The 18,438-nt window shown below is 46.4% G+C and overlaps 1 protein-coding gene across 1 annotated transcript in view; it reads right to left on the reverse strand.

Annotated features, from left to right (window-relative positions):
* Positions 1 to 6,728: 6,728 nt before the first annotated feature.
* TSPAN7 (tetraspanin 7) overlaps positions 6,729 to 18,438 on the reverse strand; it is a 102,956-nt gene continuing 91,246 nt past the window's right edge. The window contains exons 6-8 of the mRNA XM_054813727.1: positions 15,544 to 15,627; positions 8,178 to 8,250; positions 6,729 to 7,854 (exon numbers count right to left, since the gene is read on the reverse strand). Of these exons, the coding sequence (XP_054669702.1) occupies positions 8,182 to 8,250; positions 15,544 to 15,627 (153 nt within the window). The 3' untranslated portion in view covers positions 6,729 to 7,854; positions 8,178 to 8,181. The remainder of the gene's footprint in view (positions 7,855 to 8,177; positions 8,251 to 15,543; positions 15,628 to 18,438) is intronic.

An 18,438-nucleotide genomic window follows, 5' to 3' on the forward strand; every position in this document is an offset into this window, starting at 1 on the left:
ATCTCCGGGCAGTCCTTGTCCCCTCGGTGGGGTGGAAGGTCCCTGCTCCCCAGGAGAGCGCAGGGAGGGCTGGAAAGGAGGAGAGGCTGGAGGCGTCTGTTTGCCTTGGGGTGGGAAGGGCTCCCGGGCAAGTAAGCGTGAGATGGCAGGGCGAGAAGTGGGCAAGGAAGATCTTATCTGCAGCATGTAAATTTGCTGCTGGCCTCCTTAATTAGACCTCCCATTACCTGCTTCCACGGGGAAAGCCCTGGGGGGCCAAGCTCCCCAGTGTCATCCTGGACCACTTCTTCCTAATTTGGCAGCCCAGCTTGGAAGGGAGGATTCAGCTCTTCACTCGAATCCTCAGGTTTCTAAATGTAACGGGGAAGCTTTTAAAGCAGGGCCGCAGGAAGCTATGCCAGCGGCCCCTGCTCGGCGGCGGCAGCAGTCTGGGTCCCCACCAGACCCAGGCTGAGCAAGGACCACGTAGGACGTGTGGGTCAGAGGGGAGCGCTGCCCCCAAGGATGCTCCCAGGGCAGGGTAAGGGAAATTGTCATTCTTCTGTTCACTCTTTGAGGGCTTCCCTCTGGCAAGGAGCACCTGCCTGCGCCATGCCTTCTCACCCTGTGGAGAACCAGGCAGCCGTGATGACTACCGATGGGCTGTCAGAGCACGACAGCCACTGAATTGAGAAGTCAGCGCGATTTTTGCATTTGCACCAACTCATATCTGGCTGAAAATGGCACCAATCAAATGGGAGCAATGGGGAAAGGATGCTGTCGCCTGGTGCTCGTTCCCTCTGGTGCCAATGGATTAAGCACTGGAGGGGAGACAGCAGGGACACACAACCCTCTGCCACTGGGCTGCCAAACACCTCCCAGACAGTAAAATTGCCATGTCCAGACAACCACGCAGCCAGGTCCTGTTCCACCCTGCCAGGCTCTACGGACACATTCAGCAAAAGGTAGCAGGCAGCACTACTACATCTCCATTGGCTTCCTAAGCTTTGCACCCAGGGACACATGAGGCACTGCTCTTTTCGTATGCTTTGCTTCATCTCCTTAATGAGTAAGAAGTCAAGTTTATTGCACTAATCCAAGAAAATTATTAATGGCCTTTCATTTTGAAGCAACTGGCTCCAGTGTTTACCAGAGCAGGATTGCCTCCTCTTTGTGACCATCCTGCCGCCTGTGTTGTCAAACAATGTCGTTTTAGAACAACATTCATCTGAAGTGGATTATTATTGGGTTGATTACCCCTTGGGGTGTAATGAAAAGCATTCATTAATTCTCAGGGCAGGAGGGCTAATTACTTTTTTATAAAAAACCGTGCTAATTGCCAATAACTTTTTTATTGAATGGGTCTCATAGAGATGATTTTGATTTGCTTTTTGATTTCCTTTTCACATTGCAGCACTTAAAAATGCATAGTCCAAACAAGCAGGGAGCATCTCGGTTATCCGGATATGCATCGGGAGGAAACCCCACCATTACAAAGACCGGTGGACTATGCTGGTCTACGCTCAGTTCAGTGCTCGAGCTTGCTGTGGTGCCGGCCAGGGTCTTCCGAGTCTCATACCTTCACGCTGCTTCACACAGCAGGTGGAGACCTGTTTTCCGTATTCCTTCACAGCACGACATTAATTTTGGTAGGCTGTGGGTGCTGGCGCAGCAGACGGAGTGCGCAGGGCTTGGGCTGGTTCCCTGCAGGGCTGAGCTCCACCTCACCTGCCGGGAGGAGGCAGACCCCAGCCCTGCGACTACCAGGATTGCATGAAGGTAAATGGAGTAGTGCACAGCAATAACCCACGGGCTCAATGTACCAGCTCCTGTACTTGGGAGAAGTACCCGTTCATCTGACATTTGGGTCACAGTGAACTCCAGGGTGAAGAAAATTCTGGGCCATTTTTTGTTTGCTTTTAATTACAGATAACTACAGGCTTGAAGATACCAAATAATAAACATAAGCACTATTCTTTTGAGCAAGCAATAACTTACAAACACGACTTTAAAGGTAAATGCCACAGAAGTACAGTAAGCCCACGGGAACCAGAGTAGGAAACTACCGACGTCAAACTGCTCCTGCAGTGCCACGGATTGACGCTGGCCACGAATTTCATTGCATGTGAACCAGGGCAGTTTCTAGCATGTCTGTAAGCTCCCACAAAAGGCTGCTCTCACCATCAGGGGTGTTCTGGCAGGCAACAGACCCCTCCGGACTGGATCGCAGACCCCGCTGCTGCTGGCCTGAGCTGCTGAGCTGCCCAGCTTGGAGCTGGAGATCACTGCACTGCTGTGTCGGACGCACTATCAGGTTGAAATACTTCCCGTTTCAAACCCTTTTGACTGAAAAAATAGAAGGTTAAATATTTTCCACTCTTTTTTCTCCACCTATCCAGTTCTCCTCTCACATCATGATTTCTGATTCTCTACTCAAGAAGATAAAGCACACAAACCATGGCTTCCATGCAAGTCAGAAAGCTGTCTTTGTTTTCCCTTTGGAAATAATTGTGATTTAAAAAATAATGGTTTTTACTTGGATGAATAATCTCCATTTTAAGAAGATAGGGCTTTCAAAAATGACTTTTCACTTCTGAGTGCCCTGAGAGGTTTTGAAAGGGCTGGATTCCTAAAAGGTAGGTCGCTCAGCGCTTTCTGAAAGCTACAGCATTTGGGAAATACCTCCGGGGGGTTGCCCAAAATCTCATGCTTCTGAAATTGTTGGCCAAGATGCTGTGTTATATGAGTATGGTGAATAAAAAAATAGCATTCTGGTGATTCAGTAGTTGCATTGGGAATGTACGTCACGTTATGAGTTACACTGTTGTATAGCACATCAGGGATGTTACGTGTGTGTGTGTATACACACCCCAGTTATTGATTACGTGGAAGGACCGCAATCTAAAATAAGTACTCGGTGTCACCTATAGATAGCTTCAGCAGAGACCAAAAATAGCCACACTACTGTTACTGCGGAGCAGAACAGGCGCTGGAGCTCGAAGAGCTGCTGCCTCAGCACGGCTTGCTCTTAATGAGCTCGCACCTACCAAATATCTCCAGTCATGCCAGGCAAAAATGAAACCCCCTTTGAATAAAATGCTTCCTGGTTTCAACAGGAACAGGTGCAATGACAAGCAAAAGGCAAAAGCAATAGCTTTTTTCTTCAAAATTAGGCCAGGCTGGTAAAAGCAGCCTGCAGAAGTTTGGCCAGATTTCACACGTTTGGGGGGCAAAACACTTTTACTTACAAAAAAGCAGGAGTGTCATTTTTATGTCGAATCATGAAGATTTCTATTTTTATTATACACGTTCATACTGAAGCAGCCCTAATTCAGCCCTAGTAGAAGTCTGACATCCCGATCAATCCTGTCCCTCCAGTGGGATGTCACGTATTTTATACAGTGTTAACTAAATAGTGCATGGGACTTGGCTGGCAGCAGGTTAATTTGCTAACCTTAAAATTATCTGAAATGGTAATGAGCCATTAAAGTCAAGGGGAAGAGTCACAGATGATAAAATCATTTTAGCCTCTGCATTGGGTCCTCTGAGGAGCGACAGGCTGAAATCCCATCAGCAGTCCTGCAAAGCCAGTCTCCTCCGCAGCGACGCTCGCCCAAGGATGGCAGCAGCCAGCAAGGCCCTCCAGCATGGCGGCCTGCTCCCCGAGCCGCAGTTTGATGCTAGTGTGAAGAATCACCGTCACAGCAACGTGCTATCTTCTCAGCAGTGCTCAGGGCTGTCCTCCTCCGCAGAAGCAAGCCCTGGGAGGCCAGCTAAGGCCGCTGGTCCACACTGCAGCCAAACGAAGCTAGCAGCTCACCACGGCCAAAACAAGAAGGTCTCAATGCACCTTCCTCCTCCTCCCACAGTCCCGCTCCATCTCCCACTCTCCTCGTCCCCCAGCCATGCCTTGTTCCTCCCACCCCTCTGGGAATTCATCCAGTCACCCCATCACCTTCTTTGACTCCCAGAGCTGCCCAACCCTTCTTTTGCCCAGCTCTGGTCCGGTGGTGGCAGCGAATGTGATTTCCTTGGGGACACGTCAGGCAGCCAGAGCCAGCCCAGCGCGGCAGGATTCAGTTCATACCAGAAAGCGGCCACCAGCCCCTGAGGCAAAGCCCCCCTGGTACCCCGCGGCAGCTTCACCTCTGGAGGGAAAGTTTCACGCCTCTGTGCCCGGCTGACACTCAGCCCACACTCAGCAGCTCCAGCTTTGTTTCCCTTCCACCACCTTGCTTCTCGCTCCAGGAGGGAGCCCAGTGCCAGCTAGCACAGCCCTCCCCGCCCGAGCTGCTGCTGCGCAGCCCCAGATGGAGCCGAGGGGAGGGGGGCGGAATTTCACCGGGGAGGGGGGAAATTTCACCGGGGAAGCCCTTGGAGGGTCCTTCACCAACCTGAGCCTCTCCCCGTACAAGCAGGAGTGCCGCTGGGCTGAGGGAAACAACGTGAGCACGCACTGCAGGGCTTCGCTGAATGGACTTAATTCACTGCTCACGCCTTGAAGCTGAGCACATGCTTTACTGAATGGGGACAGGCAAGCCGGAGCAGTTTGGGGGCCTGCTGACCTGTCACCCAACATCAGCATCTTCAAAAAGAATCAGCTTTTGGCACAAACAACTCTTTCCGGAAAAAGAAAAAAAGGAAAGAGAACTGAGAAAAGGCTGGTGCTTTTCCACTCCGGAAGGTCGCTGGTGGCTCCTGAAGAAGGAGGTGTCAGCCTCTCCCCCCTCCCTCCCCTCCCCTCCCCAGGGCAGGGGAGACTTGCCTGGGGATGAATAGGGGAGGGAAACTGGGGCGGCTGGTGGGCCAGTTCTTTCTCATGTGGAAAAATATCCCCCTGCAAACTTCCTGCGCCCGCGGGAGAAGGGCATCGCTCCAACATCGCGTAGCCCCAGCAACTGAGCGAGCGGCTGTGACTGTTTTGAAGCCCTCGGAAGGGACTGCAAATGTGAGTGCTGCCACCCGCGCCGAGCAGCTTTGTCCCCAGCAAAGCATACGCAAGCTGCCCAGCATTTACACAGGACCTGTATTCGTGTTCTCCACATTTAAAGATGGCCCGCTCCCTTGCAATAGATGCTTTATTGAGGGCAGATTTAAAATTGTGGACCAGCTTTCTCTTGTTTATAAATCTCTTTTTCAAATTAGTTTCGAATGGCAAGGACAGGCTACGTGGGGGAAGAAGGGGGAAGAGGAGGGAGATGGATGACTTGTCTTACTTGCTCCGAGGTAATTTGCTTGGTAGGGAAAAAAAAAAATAAATCAGTAAAATGACTTTTACACTTCCATAGGACAAGTGCTACAAACTTCAGTACGCGCTATTCATCTACAGTGGTAGGGGAACATCTCAGATACAGCAGACCTTGGGAAAACAGGTCTTCAGCTGGAAGTCAGTGCATCCCCAGCTGTAACAGCATCCTGCCACAAAATACACTTGACTCCCCACCACCTTACTGCCCCTCTCACACAAATATACTAAGCCTTTTTGTCCCCATTTACCAACAGCTTATAACAGGAAAAAAGTAAGTGATGAAGAAAATATGAGTTGCTCATGTTTTTCACCGCGGGTGTGTTGCAGTGCTCCTGGCTCTCAGCACAGCCAGAGCTTCGGCTCCTGGGCACCAGAGGCACACAACCTGCCAAAGACCGCATACGGTGGGGTTGTGCATTTTAGAGCCGGGCTGAAAAATGCAAATTGTGACAGAAGCCCAATGTGAAGCTCTGAGCTGTAATCAGATACAGAAGCAGAGACTGAGCAGCAAACCGCAGCTTTTCATTCTGGCAGTGGATCACATCTATAAAAACCATTACCTGTGTTTCAAGAGCAACACGGAGTACTGATTTCCCATCCCCCTGGCAAAGCAACCAGGGTCGCACCGCTCCCTGCTCTAGAAGTGCTCTCTGAATGAAGCCAATGATGCCACCGGGGTTTGTAAGACATGTCGCCTTGGCATATGCCAACAGGTTTTTGCCTGTGCAGCCGCGAGCCCTTTTACTTGTGGGTGAGAGCGCACCAACCGCGCCAGCACCACCCAAAGGTTCATCGGGAGCTGACGCTGCAGGCAGCACCCAGGGCAGCCCTCCCTGGGCCGGGGGTCGCATTAACTGGGTGGGTGGCACTGACGGATGGACAGACGGATGGAGGACGGGCTGGGACTCCGGGAGCTGTATGGGCTGTGCGGACACAGACGCTGCGCAGCTCCTCCCTCCCCAAGTCGTCTTCTCCGCCTGCTGTAAGGCCTTGGTCCAAAACTCCCAGGTTTAAACTTTCATGGACTTTCCCATCAGATTTTCAACACCTCGTGTATTCAAGTGAGAAAGAGAGAAGTGCCTGCCGTTCCACGAACGCAGCAAAGACAGCTGTTACCCACCCCCCAACCCCAAATCCCTCTTCTCCCCACCCTCACCAATATCAGAGAGAACTACTTAATGCCAAAAGCGTGCGCAGTGCTACGGACGGGATAATTAAATGCTGCAGGTCGGATCAGTCACAAGAAGAGAAGTTGCAAAGCAGAGGGTATGCATTCGTCACATGGTGAAACCAGCTGTGGAAGGTTTTTCTTGGAGTTTTGAAACAATTCCAGCTCTTTCTCTTTTTTTCCAGGGCAATAACGTTTTTTCTGTCACAAGCAAGTTAGTTGTTAAAATATGCATAAAGACACGTCACTCCAAGCTGTGCGCTTGTGTTTCACGTTCACTTCCCCCCTCGAAAGAGTTTTGTTGCAACTAAAGAACGAAAAGGAAGCGGCTAGAAATCTGTAATGGTTCCATTTATTAATACTTATATCACAAATACTCACAATATCAATGCATTCTCGTTGGCATGCTAGACAGAGGCATTATTAAAAAAGTCCTATTTTTTTTTTTAAAAAGGTTTTAAACTTTTGCTTTCCCCCAAAAATATTTCATATGCCTGTTATTTTTTTTGTGATTTTTTTTTTGTGTGTGTGTGTTTTTATTTCGATTTGATTCAACAGTGTATTTGGTGGCTGCAACCTCAATGCAAAAAGAAAGAAAAAGAAAGAACAGGAAAAAAGTATGAAGGCCGCAGTACAGCACAGTACAATTAGTTCATAACTACCTAATAAAAATAAAGGAAGCAAAATTCCTGCCTTCACAGTAAGCAACAACACAGCTTAATAACAGTATTACACAGGATCAGGTTCAGAGGCAAAATGCACTAGACAAAGCCTACCGGGATACGCACTAGGCATACAACACTAAGTAAGAATCAAAGATGTAGAAGAACATCAGGAATAACGGTTCCCTTCAAGCACAACATTTTAACATCATTTTCAAGTATCTTCATGTTATGTTACTGATTCCTTTGTTTCTGGGGAAGGGGGGCAGGCGCGGGGAAGGGGGAAAGGATGAAAACCTTAGTAAAGCAATAAACAAAACAAGAAATTAAGATAAAACCGAAAGAATATATATTTCATATACCGGTTTATATGAATGTGTGCAACACTTATTAACCATGGTGAAAGGCTAATTATGCCCTCCAGTCACTACATGCACAGCCCGATCAATGCTGTTAATGAATTACCTTTGTTAACTTACGATGCAACTACTGTGTGACCAAGAACATACATACGGTGCCGTCCTACGCCGAGCCGTGGGGATGGGGTCGGGGTCCGGAGGCCAAGGGGACCCAGCTGCTCTTGCTGGCACCGCGGTACTTCACAGAATGGTACACTACGCATGGGACAGAGTTCGGGAGGTGGGGTGCGAGCGTGCGCGCGCACGTGCTTGCTTGTGGGGAGTGTGGGTGTGCGTGCGTGCGAGAGACAGTGTGTGCTATAACATTCGTTTCAGTCTTTCTCCAATTCGGCAGCTCCTGATCTTGAGACACGCTCTGGACTTCGCACTCCTGAAAGACTGGGTTGGGGAGGATAAAAGAAAAGAAGTGGGTTGCTTTCGTGGCCAACAGTGTTCACGATGGATATTTTGCCCTCCCTTTTCATGAAGAAAGCCAAAGTGACAAAACATTCAATGGTACGTTTTCCTCCCCCCTTTTTTTTTCAACCAGACAGAATATTGGGATGCAAATCCTAAAACAAAAAGTCCCATGGGAAGACTTAATTCTCGATGAGCACACTGAGCATCTAAAACTCGCCCGCTATCTTCAGCAGAAGCAGCACAGCCACAACAATATATTGGAGCATATACAGCATACCGCGCAGAGAGCAGGGAAAACTCACCTTGTTACACCATCTCGTACTGGTTAGCAGTAATAAACCGGGACAGACAGCATGCCAGCAGCATCCCGATCAACTGTTCCGGACAAGAATAGAAGTAGAGTAGAAGTTAAATGAATGCAGAGGAAAGGAGAGGCCATGGTAAGCAAAGATTTCCCACTCTGGAGTTATGATGCACAACATATTTATGCCCTGTTTTAAGGACCACTCTAATCAGAAAAATAGCATTAAAGTCTCCTGTCTTTCTTCGTCAGATCTTCCTCTTGATTGTTACCAGAGTGTATTTATTTAATTGACAGAATGCCTTTTTACTCCTTTTCAAACCCATTGTCATTGCCTGGCCAAGCCAGGCGTGAGTGGGTAAACCGGCAGGGGTATCGGCACGCTGCCGGCTGGGGTTCGCTCGTGAGCTCCACCTGGGTCCCTCGCCACCACCCACCACCACCGAGAGCTGGCAGCCCCCAAACTTTGCTAACAGTGTGCTGGGGAAAAGCTGCCTAATGCCCCAGAGTGGTTATGCTTTCTTTACAAATGATGCAGCACTGGAGAAATGAGCGTTATAAATCTGGAAATAAATAATAATAATAAAAAAATGTCTTTCGCTATTCCCTTGGCTGTCACTCAGATTACTGAAAACAGATCTCTGGCTTCCACTGGTCAATAAGCGCTCAGTCATTTCAACGTTTTGCCTATTGCAGTTTGTTAGCGTTTCCTGCACATGCCAACAGTGTTAATATACTATAAATAATTCAACCTCACTTTTCTCATTTGGTTTGGTCAATTAATTAACTCATGAGCATATCCAGATTGTTACAGCTCCTCCCTGGCTTATGAGGGTGAGGCGAGAGAGCCGTCTCTGCAGCTGGACCAGCCTTCCCTGGACCCGGCTCCGAGCGAGGGCTGTCACAGCTGGCTCACCACCTCTGCCCACCTCCTGCTGCTGCGGGCAGAGGGCATCGCAAGGGAGCGGTGCTTAAGGAGGGGCTTCACAACCTTTTGGCAGCAGCGGGGCTCCCTCAGAGCCCGCAGAGCACATGTAGATAACGCCTGGCTGGCTGCTCGTCCGAACTGGCTCCTTCTATTTCACGCTTGGGATTGCACGTCCTTTTCCTGTTAATGCGATCATCATCAAAATATGCATCTTCTCTACCAGCCAATTACTTGATTTGGGCTGGCATCCACCCAGAGCAAGACCAAGCCAGGGTACCACAAATCCAGATAAACTTTTCTGCCCATAAGATGTCACGTTTCTGGTCAGGACATACTTCATTTGCCAGAGATTTGCCGCTACCGCTCCCTCTCCTGTTTCCGTGTCCACCAGGAGTGCTTTGGGCATCTCAAAAGAGCTTGGAGTCATCTTTAAAAGCAGCCTGAAATACTACCGTCCCACACATGCAACCCCCGATTTTGGCACCAAATACCAATGATGACACTGCCTTGGTTATAACTAGACGTGGGGCACAGATAACACCTCCTGACCAACCTCCAATAAAAACATAAGCTACTAGGTTTTTGGGGCTGTTGTCAAAAGAGGTGTGGGTGCTGAAAACCCTCCTCAGCTTTTGAAGAACTCACTTGACACCAAGAAGACATTTTAGCCATCTGGTTGCCTTTTCTACTAAACTTCTCTAGATCGGTGTTCCAGCAGGAAACTTATTTGGCAGCTGGCATGCTCACGCACTCACCCAGGAGTCCACGGACCAGTGACGATGAGGACGCCAATATATTCCGGCTGGGCTTTGGATTTCCATGCTTAAATATTCCAGTCACTGGGAGGTTGATTTTATCAATTTGGCCATTTGGGAAGTGTTGCTGAAAACCCATCACATTCTGTAGGTTTACTAGAGAGTCTTTAACACTCCCACTGCGTACTTGTGTGATGTTTCTTCAGCTCAGTTCAGTTTTGGAGAATGAGATTTCCCACAGCACATCCCTGGTGTGTATTTCTCCGTGCTTTGACAGGCAGAACAAAGTGCTTCTGGGTGGCCCCGTCCCACCCGCTTCGCTATCCCTTTTCCACGTTTGTGGCACCTTTCAGCCTTCTCTCACCTTCCTCAGCTGCTCTCAGCAGTCACTTCTCTGCCTTACTGCATTTCGCATTAAGATGAACTTCACAGCGCACTTCAGACTATTTATTTTCACTGAGCAAATTCCATCCCAGACCCAAATCAGTTCCTCCCATCCTACAATGGCCAACAAGATACGTACATTCAAGTTTACTTTTTTTTTTTTTAATATCTGTGCCATTTCCCATCACGAGCACCAGATTACGGCCATCACTGTTCCTGGCCACAATCTGCTGCTCTTATCAGGTTTACAAGGGGAAAGATGCTGCAGCCTGTACAAATAGGAAACCATGGGCTTTTCTTTCCCCTTCAGCTGTAGCAGACCTCCCCAGCTACCTTTAATTAGGGATTCTTCTGTTTTACACAGGCTGTAACTCTAATAATCAGCATGTCTAAGCTTTGTAGCATTTGCAGGTATGTGACAATGTTCTGTTTTACTCAAGTTACTCTTAAGATGAATGGCAGGTTACACATGAATGCATCTTTCTGATCTTTGGCGCGCTTACTAATTCTTGGCTCTGACCATATGCTGGTTTATGCATTTAAGTGGTTATAGTACCATAATATTAAACTTCTCTATTATGGCATGCATATTGAACCATTGCATACACATTTTATACAGCATTTCTACCTATTACCAGGACGTAGCAGAGCTATAATAAATATCTTAGAAGTACTTTGAACACATATGAAAACGTGGGGTTTTTTTTGAGGTGTGTAGAATTCCACATTTAACCACAAGACTACTGTTCCTCCTGTAGCCAAGAAGAGGCGATACTGTATTAAGCTGCTGAATTTTCCTCCTGGTGCTCTTTCACTACAGTCATAACTACAGTCCTCTGCATTTAAATCAGGTTAGAGGCTCCCAGTCTGTGAACCACAAATGAGCGCTCTCCACCCCCCCTCGCTCTCTGCATTTGCTTGATCACTTGCAACCTCTGCTCTTCAGACGGGAGGAAGCCCCTTATCCTATTGCACGGCAGGTCCCTGCAGCTCCTTTGAAAAACCAGAGGAACCGGTATAAAAGGATCCCCGCAAAGAGACTAGCTGCTAGAAGTCGCATTCATTTCCCTTCGCTCCTATTGTCTCTCAAGTGCCCCATCTCAACTTTTATCCACTTATTAATTTATTTTTTTTAATAGTCCCAGTTTTCTGAGTGCTAAGATGCCAGATTTGGTTCTGCATTTGTATTCTCTCTCACTTTTCCCTTTTCTTCTCTTTTTATCTAAGATTATTTTGGTCCTCTGAACTATTACACAGAAAACCGAGAGTTTGTCTCAGTAATTCTGGTCTTACCACAGGAACCTTGAAGATGCTGACAAATTCTTTGGCTTAGAGCACTGGGAACCCCATATCCCTCTGGTGTGTCTTCTTTACTACCGTCCTGTTGGCCAAACCTCATTCCAGAGAGCAGAATGCAGTGCATGTGTTGTTCATCTCTCCATGGTTTCTAGCAGTCATCTCATGCATACCTCAGATCTGACCACTGCAATCCATCCACAGCAACTTCCTAGAAATCTTATCTCCCATCACAAACGTGACATCTTTAATGTAGTTATTTTGCAGGAGTTAACCTTGACTGGAAGCTGTCCTGCATGACATATTTATTGCATCTTACTATACTGAAGAGAAACTGAAGTGCAATTTGAATTTCCATTTTATTTTGGGTCTTGGTATCTTCACCATTTCTCATTCTTTGAGAGAATTTCTATAAATAGAAATGTGTTGAACTAACTGGGAAATCATCAGTAGGTCAGGTAAGCTAAAATTGGATTTTTTTTATCCACCAGGAATAATTGTTTAGTTGAATGATTTACCTTGCCATATTCTCAATATGCAGATCTTCAAGCATCCAGGTTCCCTGCCTCTATTTTAGAAGACATGTCACAATTCGCTTACCTGAGTCAGCCTCCTGTGCCGTGGTATGCCTCTGGCACAGGTCCTATCTCCATGCTAAATCCACAGTGATTAGTGTTTAGAAGCCACCAAATTAGTCTTATATTAGATTTCAAGTCACATATTGGATGCTGATATGGATCCCACTCCCTAACCCTTGCCAGGGCCAAGTCTCAGCCTCCCTGTACTCCGACAGGAGTTGCAGCAGACGAGGCGGATGATGTCTGCATCTGAACTGCGTCCACAGTCAGGCAGAGCTACTCGCATTAGCGTTAGCAGTAAAGAGGGTGTGTGGATGCTGCACTATCGAGAGGGACTGTAGCTGCATGAGAACGTATCTTCAAATGATGGGAACTGTGCGTGCTCAGGAATTGGTTTTGAGCACATGGCTTCCAGTCCTTCCCTACAAGAAGAATAATTTGGCCTTAACGCTGCACTGAGACTCCCCTACTCAGGGACTCTACTGCAACCAGAATCTACACACCACCCTCCCAAACCCTGCCTCTTGTGCCCCCCAAGCTAATGCCTGTGCTGTAGTTTTATCAAACTCTTCATCTACGCTGCTTGCATGATTTTATTCTCTGTTGGGCACAACACAGCGATCATTTTGCTGCTCTGAAGAGCACCTGCTAAACTGAAATTATTCTAGCTGGCAGTCAGCATTGGCATCTGATTCCAAAATCAATCAAATTGTATTTTATTACTATTATTTCAAACCTGAGGAGCAGTGCAGACAATGTCAGCAACACAGCAGTTCTTTTTAAACTCTGACTCTGATTGGGAGGTCTGTGCCAGGCCTGTTAAGATGTGCAATGCCATTACATCAGCTTTCCCTATTTCTGGGAATCAGCACGTTCCCCATGCTAGTCAACACCTAACAAATCATGTGAAGGAAAGGCCCTTGAGCACGCTTTACTGTAGAAGAGCAACATGATCTAATTTGTCTTTTATTTAGATTAAACCTATTTTCAGTAGGAACAGTGAAACCTCGCCTACAGCTGGAGCACTGCCTGGCATTACTGCCAGCCACGGTTAACCTGAAATCAATTTGTAAACACCGCCCCTAATTGGGTCCAGCAAAACAGATTAGGCAGTAGATGATAACTGGCCACCTTCTATTCTTTACACCCCAGGAGAGATGCATTTTTCTCCCCGGCATCCCTTCTCTTCTCTTTTTTACACATCAGCAAATGCCCCAAGCAGCTGAGTATCTCCTCAGAGTGCCAGAGCCTTGCGCTTACGCAGGGGAGCGACATCCCCAGCTGGCAGCGGGGCACACACTGCCATCGGGCAGCGTGAGCTGCCAACGCCACATCAAAACAAACTTCGGTCTTGTCTTGGAGCCACAGCGGCAAAGTGCCTGCCCACCCCCCCGGCCCTGTGCTGCCTGCGGCCCGTCACACTAATCTCGCCTTGCGCCAAAGGGCTTCGGTGCAGGGACCGTGCTGCCCGCGCTGCCCGCCCGCCTTCCTGTGTCGGGCTCACAAACTGATGACCTAGAGTAAACATCCCGGCACGTGCCATTAAAGCCTTTCAGGTAGCATTGGTCCTGACCGAGGCATTTGCCCCAGCAGCATACGAATTGTAAAATTCTACTCATCCCATTCTTCTTTTGGATAGTTTTACATGAAGCATTTTAAAAGATGCTTTATAGCCTTCTGGCTGTCTAGAAACCAAACTGAAATGAGAGCTCACAGTCCTATAGCAGTAAGCAAGTCATAATCAAGGTTGGAGAAGAGTATCAAGACGACCATTCAACAAGAACCAGAATAGCCTATTAGAAAAAAAACCACCCCAAAACTCCCCCTGCTCCATGTACCAACAGCTCCAGGCTGGTGGTTTCACCGCTTCTGGATCCCGAAGACCCAACACCCACGCACATGCTTTGGGTGGCTTGCCAGTATGATGAACCAAGGTTTGCGCCCACATGAAACAGGCTGACAGGCCAAATCACGGGCTTCTCACACCTAACACCTAGGCTAGAAGGCATCAGGTTTCCAGATATGCCCAAGGCAGGGCAGTCACCTGGTCTAAGCCCAAACAGTTTTAGGACTCCCTCGGGTTGTGAGTATGTCGACCGAGAGGCCGTGGTGGCCGTTTTCCACATAACTTGGGGTCAGTTACTCTGAAGAACCTGGAGGTCATTGTAACTGCTGAGCAAATTAAACCTCAGAGAGATGACTAAAACACCGTGCAACTGAGCACGGGCTCACCACATGGGGCAGCAGGGGCAAGAGGGCAGCCGCAGCCCTCCCATTAATTCACTTGCCCAGCACTGGCAACAGCACTGGCAAATCATTTGTTTCCAGTGCAGCTTGCTAACTGAATTCATGAGTTTTAAAAAGCCAAATAATTTTTCCTAGCACCTCATTTTTTCCAACCACTGGATAAACATAAGTCGTTCAACAGATATATTCATATTTTCAGTGTTGCCTCAGGACCTGGATTTTTAATACTGTGTGAATGAAACAAATGAAAGTTGCACAATCGTTTTAGAATAAGACATTTGCAGTTATACTATGTACTCTCTGCAGAGAGAAGGCAGATAGCCGCTCAGGTAGAAATGGTTCAGGCATCATACACATTGCTGTGCATTTTTGCTGAGCCATTCTGCAAGCACTTTTGCATTGCCCATGTTTCCCTTTCTCTCATTTTTGCATGTTTCCAGGACAGGCCTTGCCATCACACACAAAGTGAGTATAAAGGAGTATCTATCTTGTTGAAAGATGCCGGTGGGTGTTTTCCTGCCCCTTCTTGATCAGAAGATTCTGACCAGTCCTTTAGTTTCCCCAGTTCCTGTCTAGGTAAAGGCAGTTTGAATATCAGGGAGCAGCTCTCCTCTGGTCCCTCCCATGCCGAACTCCTTTTGGTGCAGGCAAGGAGTTGGTTTAATAATCTGATTTTGGCAGATCTCTGTTCAGTGTTCAGTGATAAAAGGGAAAAAAAAAGAAGAAATAAAATTGGTCACCAAAACCAGTTGCCCCCTCCAGGCTCCAGGTCCAGGATGGGGAGGCCTAAGGGTACACTCTTATTTGAATTCTAGACTCCTTTAAGAAAAAATAAGAGTGCTTAGAAGATAGAAGCCTATCCAGACAATGGATAAGCTATTTGTCTTCTTAGCTGTTTATGCTCCATTTAAGCCAATGTTTTATTGGGTTAACCTCTATTTGACCCAGTGGAGGGACAAGTTGTTTTCCTTGAGCTAGTCATTAGCTCAACCGTAACTGATATTCCCAAGGAGAAACTTCATTTAAGTTGAAAAAAAGAAAATCAATGAGCAGATGACCTCAGGACTAATGAGCATGCTGAGTTCAGTCCCTTTCCATAATCCCTCCTTCCCTGAAGTCCAGGTAAAGAAAAAGAGAGAGGGGAAAACGGGGGGGGAAGGGAAGTGTTTATGCACTTACCTGTGAGAACGCAATCCCAAAAGCCACTCCAGCTATGATTCCCATATTTGTCTCCATAAAACTGGTCACCAAGTCGTAACAGCCCTGGAAAACAAACATAATCATTCCTTGTATCGACCTTCCCTGCCACGAATGTATACATACAAATTTCTCATTTAAAATGGACTTGGGCTAGACAATATTTTTGCTGTAATTTCCAACGATGTCACCTTTTCATTTAATAGCAATACTGAGTGAATGATGCACAGTGCTGGCAAAACCAGTTCTTTTTAGAAACAAATGTATTTCAGTACTGTTAAAGGCTAAACGTGATTTTGCACTCATTTTTACAGGTCGTATTAAAGAAAGTCAGTTCACATATTGTTTTAAAAAACATTAATATAGCTTTGACCTGAAACCAAACCAGTAACAATGTAATGTTATAATGCAATACAGGAGTCAAAAATGAGTAAATGATGCTGATCTCCTAATACTCCAGATATTTAATACAAGCATGCTTCAGGTATCCAGTGAGACAATCTGCTTGCTTTTGCCTGTCCAAGGGCACCAGGCAGGTACTGAGTAGTATATAACTTTAAACCATGTAACAAAATTATCAAGGGTATGACTTCGTATGAAGTTTCTTGGTTCGCTGGCTCTTGGACATAAAATTCTCTGTCCAGCTCCCCAAACCAAGTTTTGTCTCTCTAGCTCAGACCCTGACTCCACCAGCTGACTTGCTTCCTCCTGCCTCAATTCACAGCCCACACCGGTGCCAAAAGATTCATACACATTTCTGCCCTTCTCCTGGATAGGCTTTTTTGAGATGTCCCCCTCAGTATGATAATTTTTGCCAAGTCTCTCCCCTCACCTACTCTACCCCTCAAAACACTGTTTGAAATTAGCTTTCCTAGTTTGTAGTGTCTAAATGAATCTAAACAAGTGACACAAAACTTGAAGAGAAAAAAGGATAACGTCTATTTTTTCTTTCATTACTAACCTATCTGCCCACACAACCCAAAGCCACTTCTTGGCCCCTTTGGCCACGCTTCCTCAAATGACCAACACCACTCTCAGTGTAAAGCCAGTCCCAAGGCATTTTATTTAATGCTATAACTTTATCCACTTTATCAGAAGTTGGAAAAACCAGAAATAACAGTGAGTTCCCTTTCCCAGTTTGGACTCCTGTCCCATAAGAGAGAATTGTGTCCGCATTCCCCTCCATCCACACCCCCCTCACTTCTGCAAACACTTTAGGAACTCTTTACATGACTTCAGAGCATTAGATACTTGTAAAAAATAACAGCTAGAAGGAAAGGATGATGTCCTTTGTTAGAGACAGGCCATTCATGAACTACATTGTATCATTTCTTTAACGTCTTTTATAATATCAGAAGACATTTTATTTAATCCTGAGAGTAATGAAGTGGTAAACCTAATAGTAGCTGAGGACCAGCACAGCTGTAATTCAGTTCTGAAATGTTTAAGCGTACATATTAATCCTTAATTATGTCTTACAACAGTGTACAGTATGTCAGATTCAAGCTTGCTTATTTAACACATCAAGCAACTATAGTTGTGTGTATCTTACATGTTATGAAACGAGATTAGATTTCTCAAGCAGTGCTTTCATTCTGCCTGACATGGCTTAATGTTCTCCCAGCTCTTCTGCTATCTGTTCTGTTCAACCGCCTTCAAGAGATGCAACATCCAACAGCAACAGTAATTTGAGGGAGACAGAAGATCTCGTTAAAAAAACATGAAAGGGAGATAGTTTTGATTGCTCTTCTCATTTGAAGACTGTGTTTTCCCAAATCACAATCATCTGTTTCCCGAAAAGCGTTGCATAAATATGGCTTAATTGCTCAGTCCTTACCGTGCAAGAAGCACCCAAGAGTTGCACAGACAGTACAGAAGTATGTGAGGCACTGTGTGCGCACATCTGGGTGCTGATTCAGAGGACAGAAGTGACAATTTAGCAAGCATCCAATCATTCTGCAGCCCATGCATCTGTTCCTTTAATAAGATTTTAGAGAGAAGTAGTTCTTGAGATTTGTTGGTAATGAGCTCTGAAGATTAAAAGCACTATATGAACATTAATTAGCTAATCCTAATGACAGGTCTTAAAGTTAGGTATTAGTCCCATCTGAGATGACAGAAACAGGGAGACTAAATGATTTACCCAAGGTCACTAAGCAAGTTAGTGGCAGAGTTGGCAAAGAAAATCCAGGAATGCTGTCTTTTAGTCCTGTAATTACATCTTTAATTTAATCCTTTTTGGATAATTCATCATTAGTCCTCATAAACTGCTAGTAATTTGATTAGCTCAAGAACTTGTCTTACTGATAGTTTTGCAAGATCCACCAAAAAGATGTATTATCTACAGGAACGGTAACAAGGGTCTTCCACAACACAGAAAATATGTATTTTCCTTTTTCTCCCACACACAGAGACCAAAGTGCCTATTTCCAAGACGAGCAAGGGGCTTGGGTCAGAGGCAATAACATTTGCTTCCTATGTGAAGTAAAAGCACAGGGCCATGCAACATTTCCTCCTGCTTGCTTTTTATTCTCATGCCCCTTTCAGAAACATCCCACCTTGCGCAAATGTTTGGGACAACTCTGAGATCTCACAACTGCTAAACAGAAATCTTTGCAACCTTTGATTACAAATGGCTATCTCAGAAAATGGGACACAATTTTTCTGATGTCACAGGACATATCAGATTTCCCCTAATTAATTAAATCAAGTAATTAAGTCAACTGCTTCGTGTGGAACCAGCATTCCTCTTCTGTCAGGCAAGTTATGCATCCGCAGGAGAGACACTTAGGAGCAAGCACGGCTGGAAGTGAGTTACTAGCCCTGGACTAGCACAAGCTCGTTCACCCCTCAGCTGCTTCCTACAATTTTGCAGGC

Source organism: Grus americana, chromosome 1 (assembly GCF_028858705.1).
Source record: "Grus americana isolate bGruAme1 chromosome 1, bGruAme1.mat, whole genome shotgun sequence".
NCBI classification, from domain to species: Eukaryota; Metazoa; Chordata; class Aves; order Gruiformes; family Gruidae; genus Grus; species Grus americana.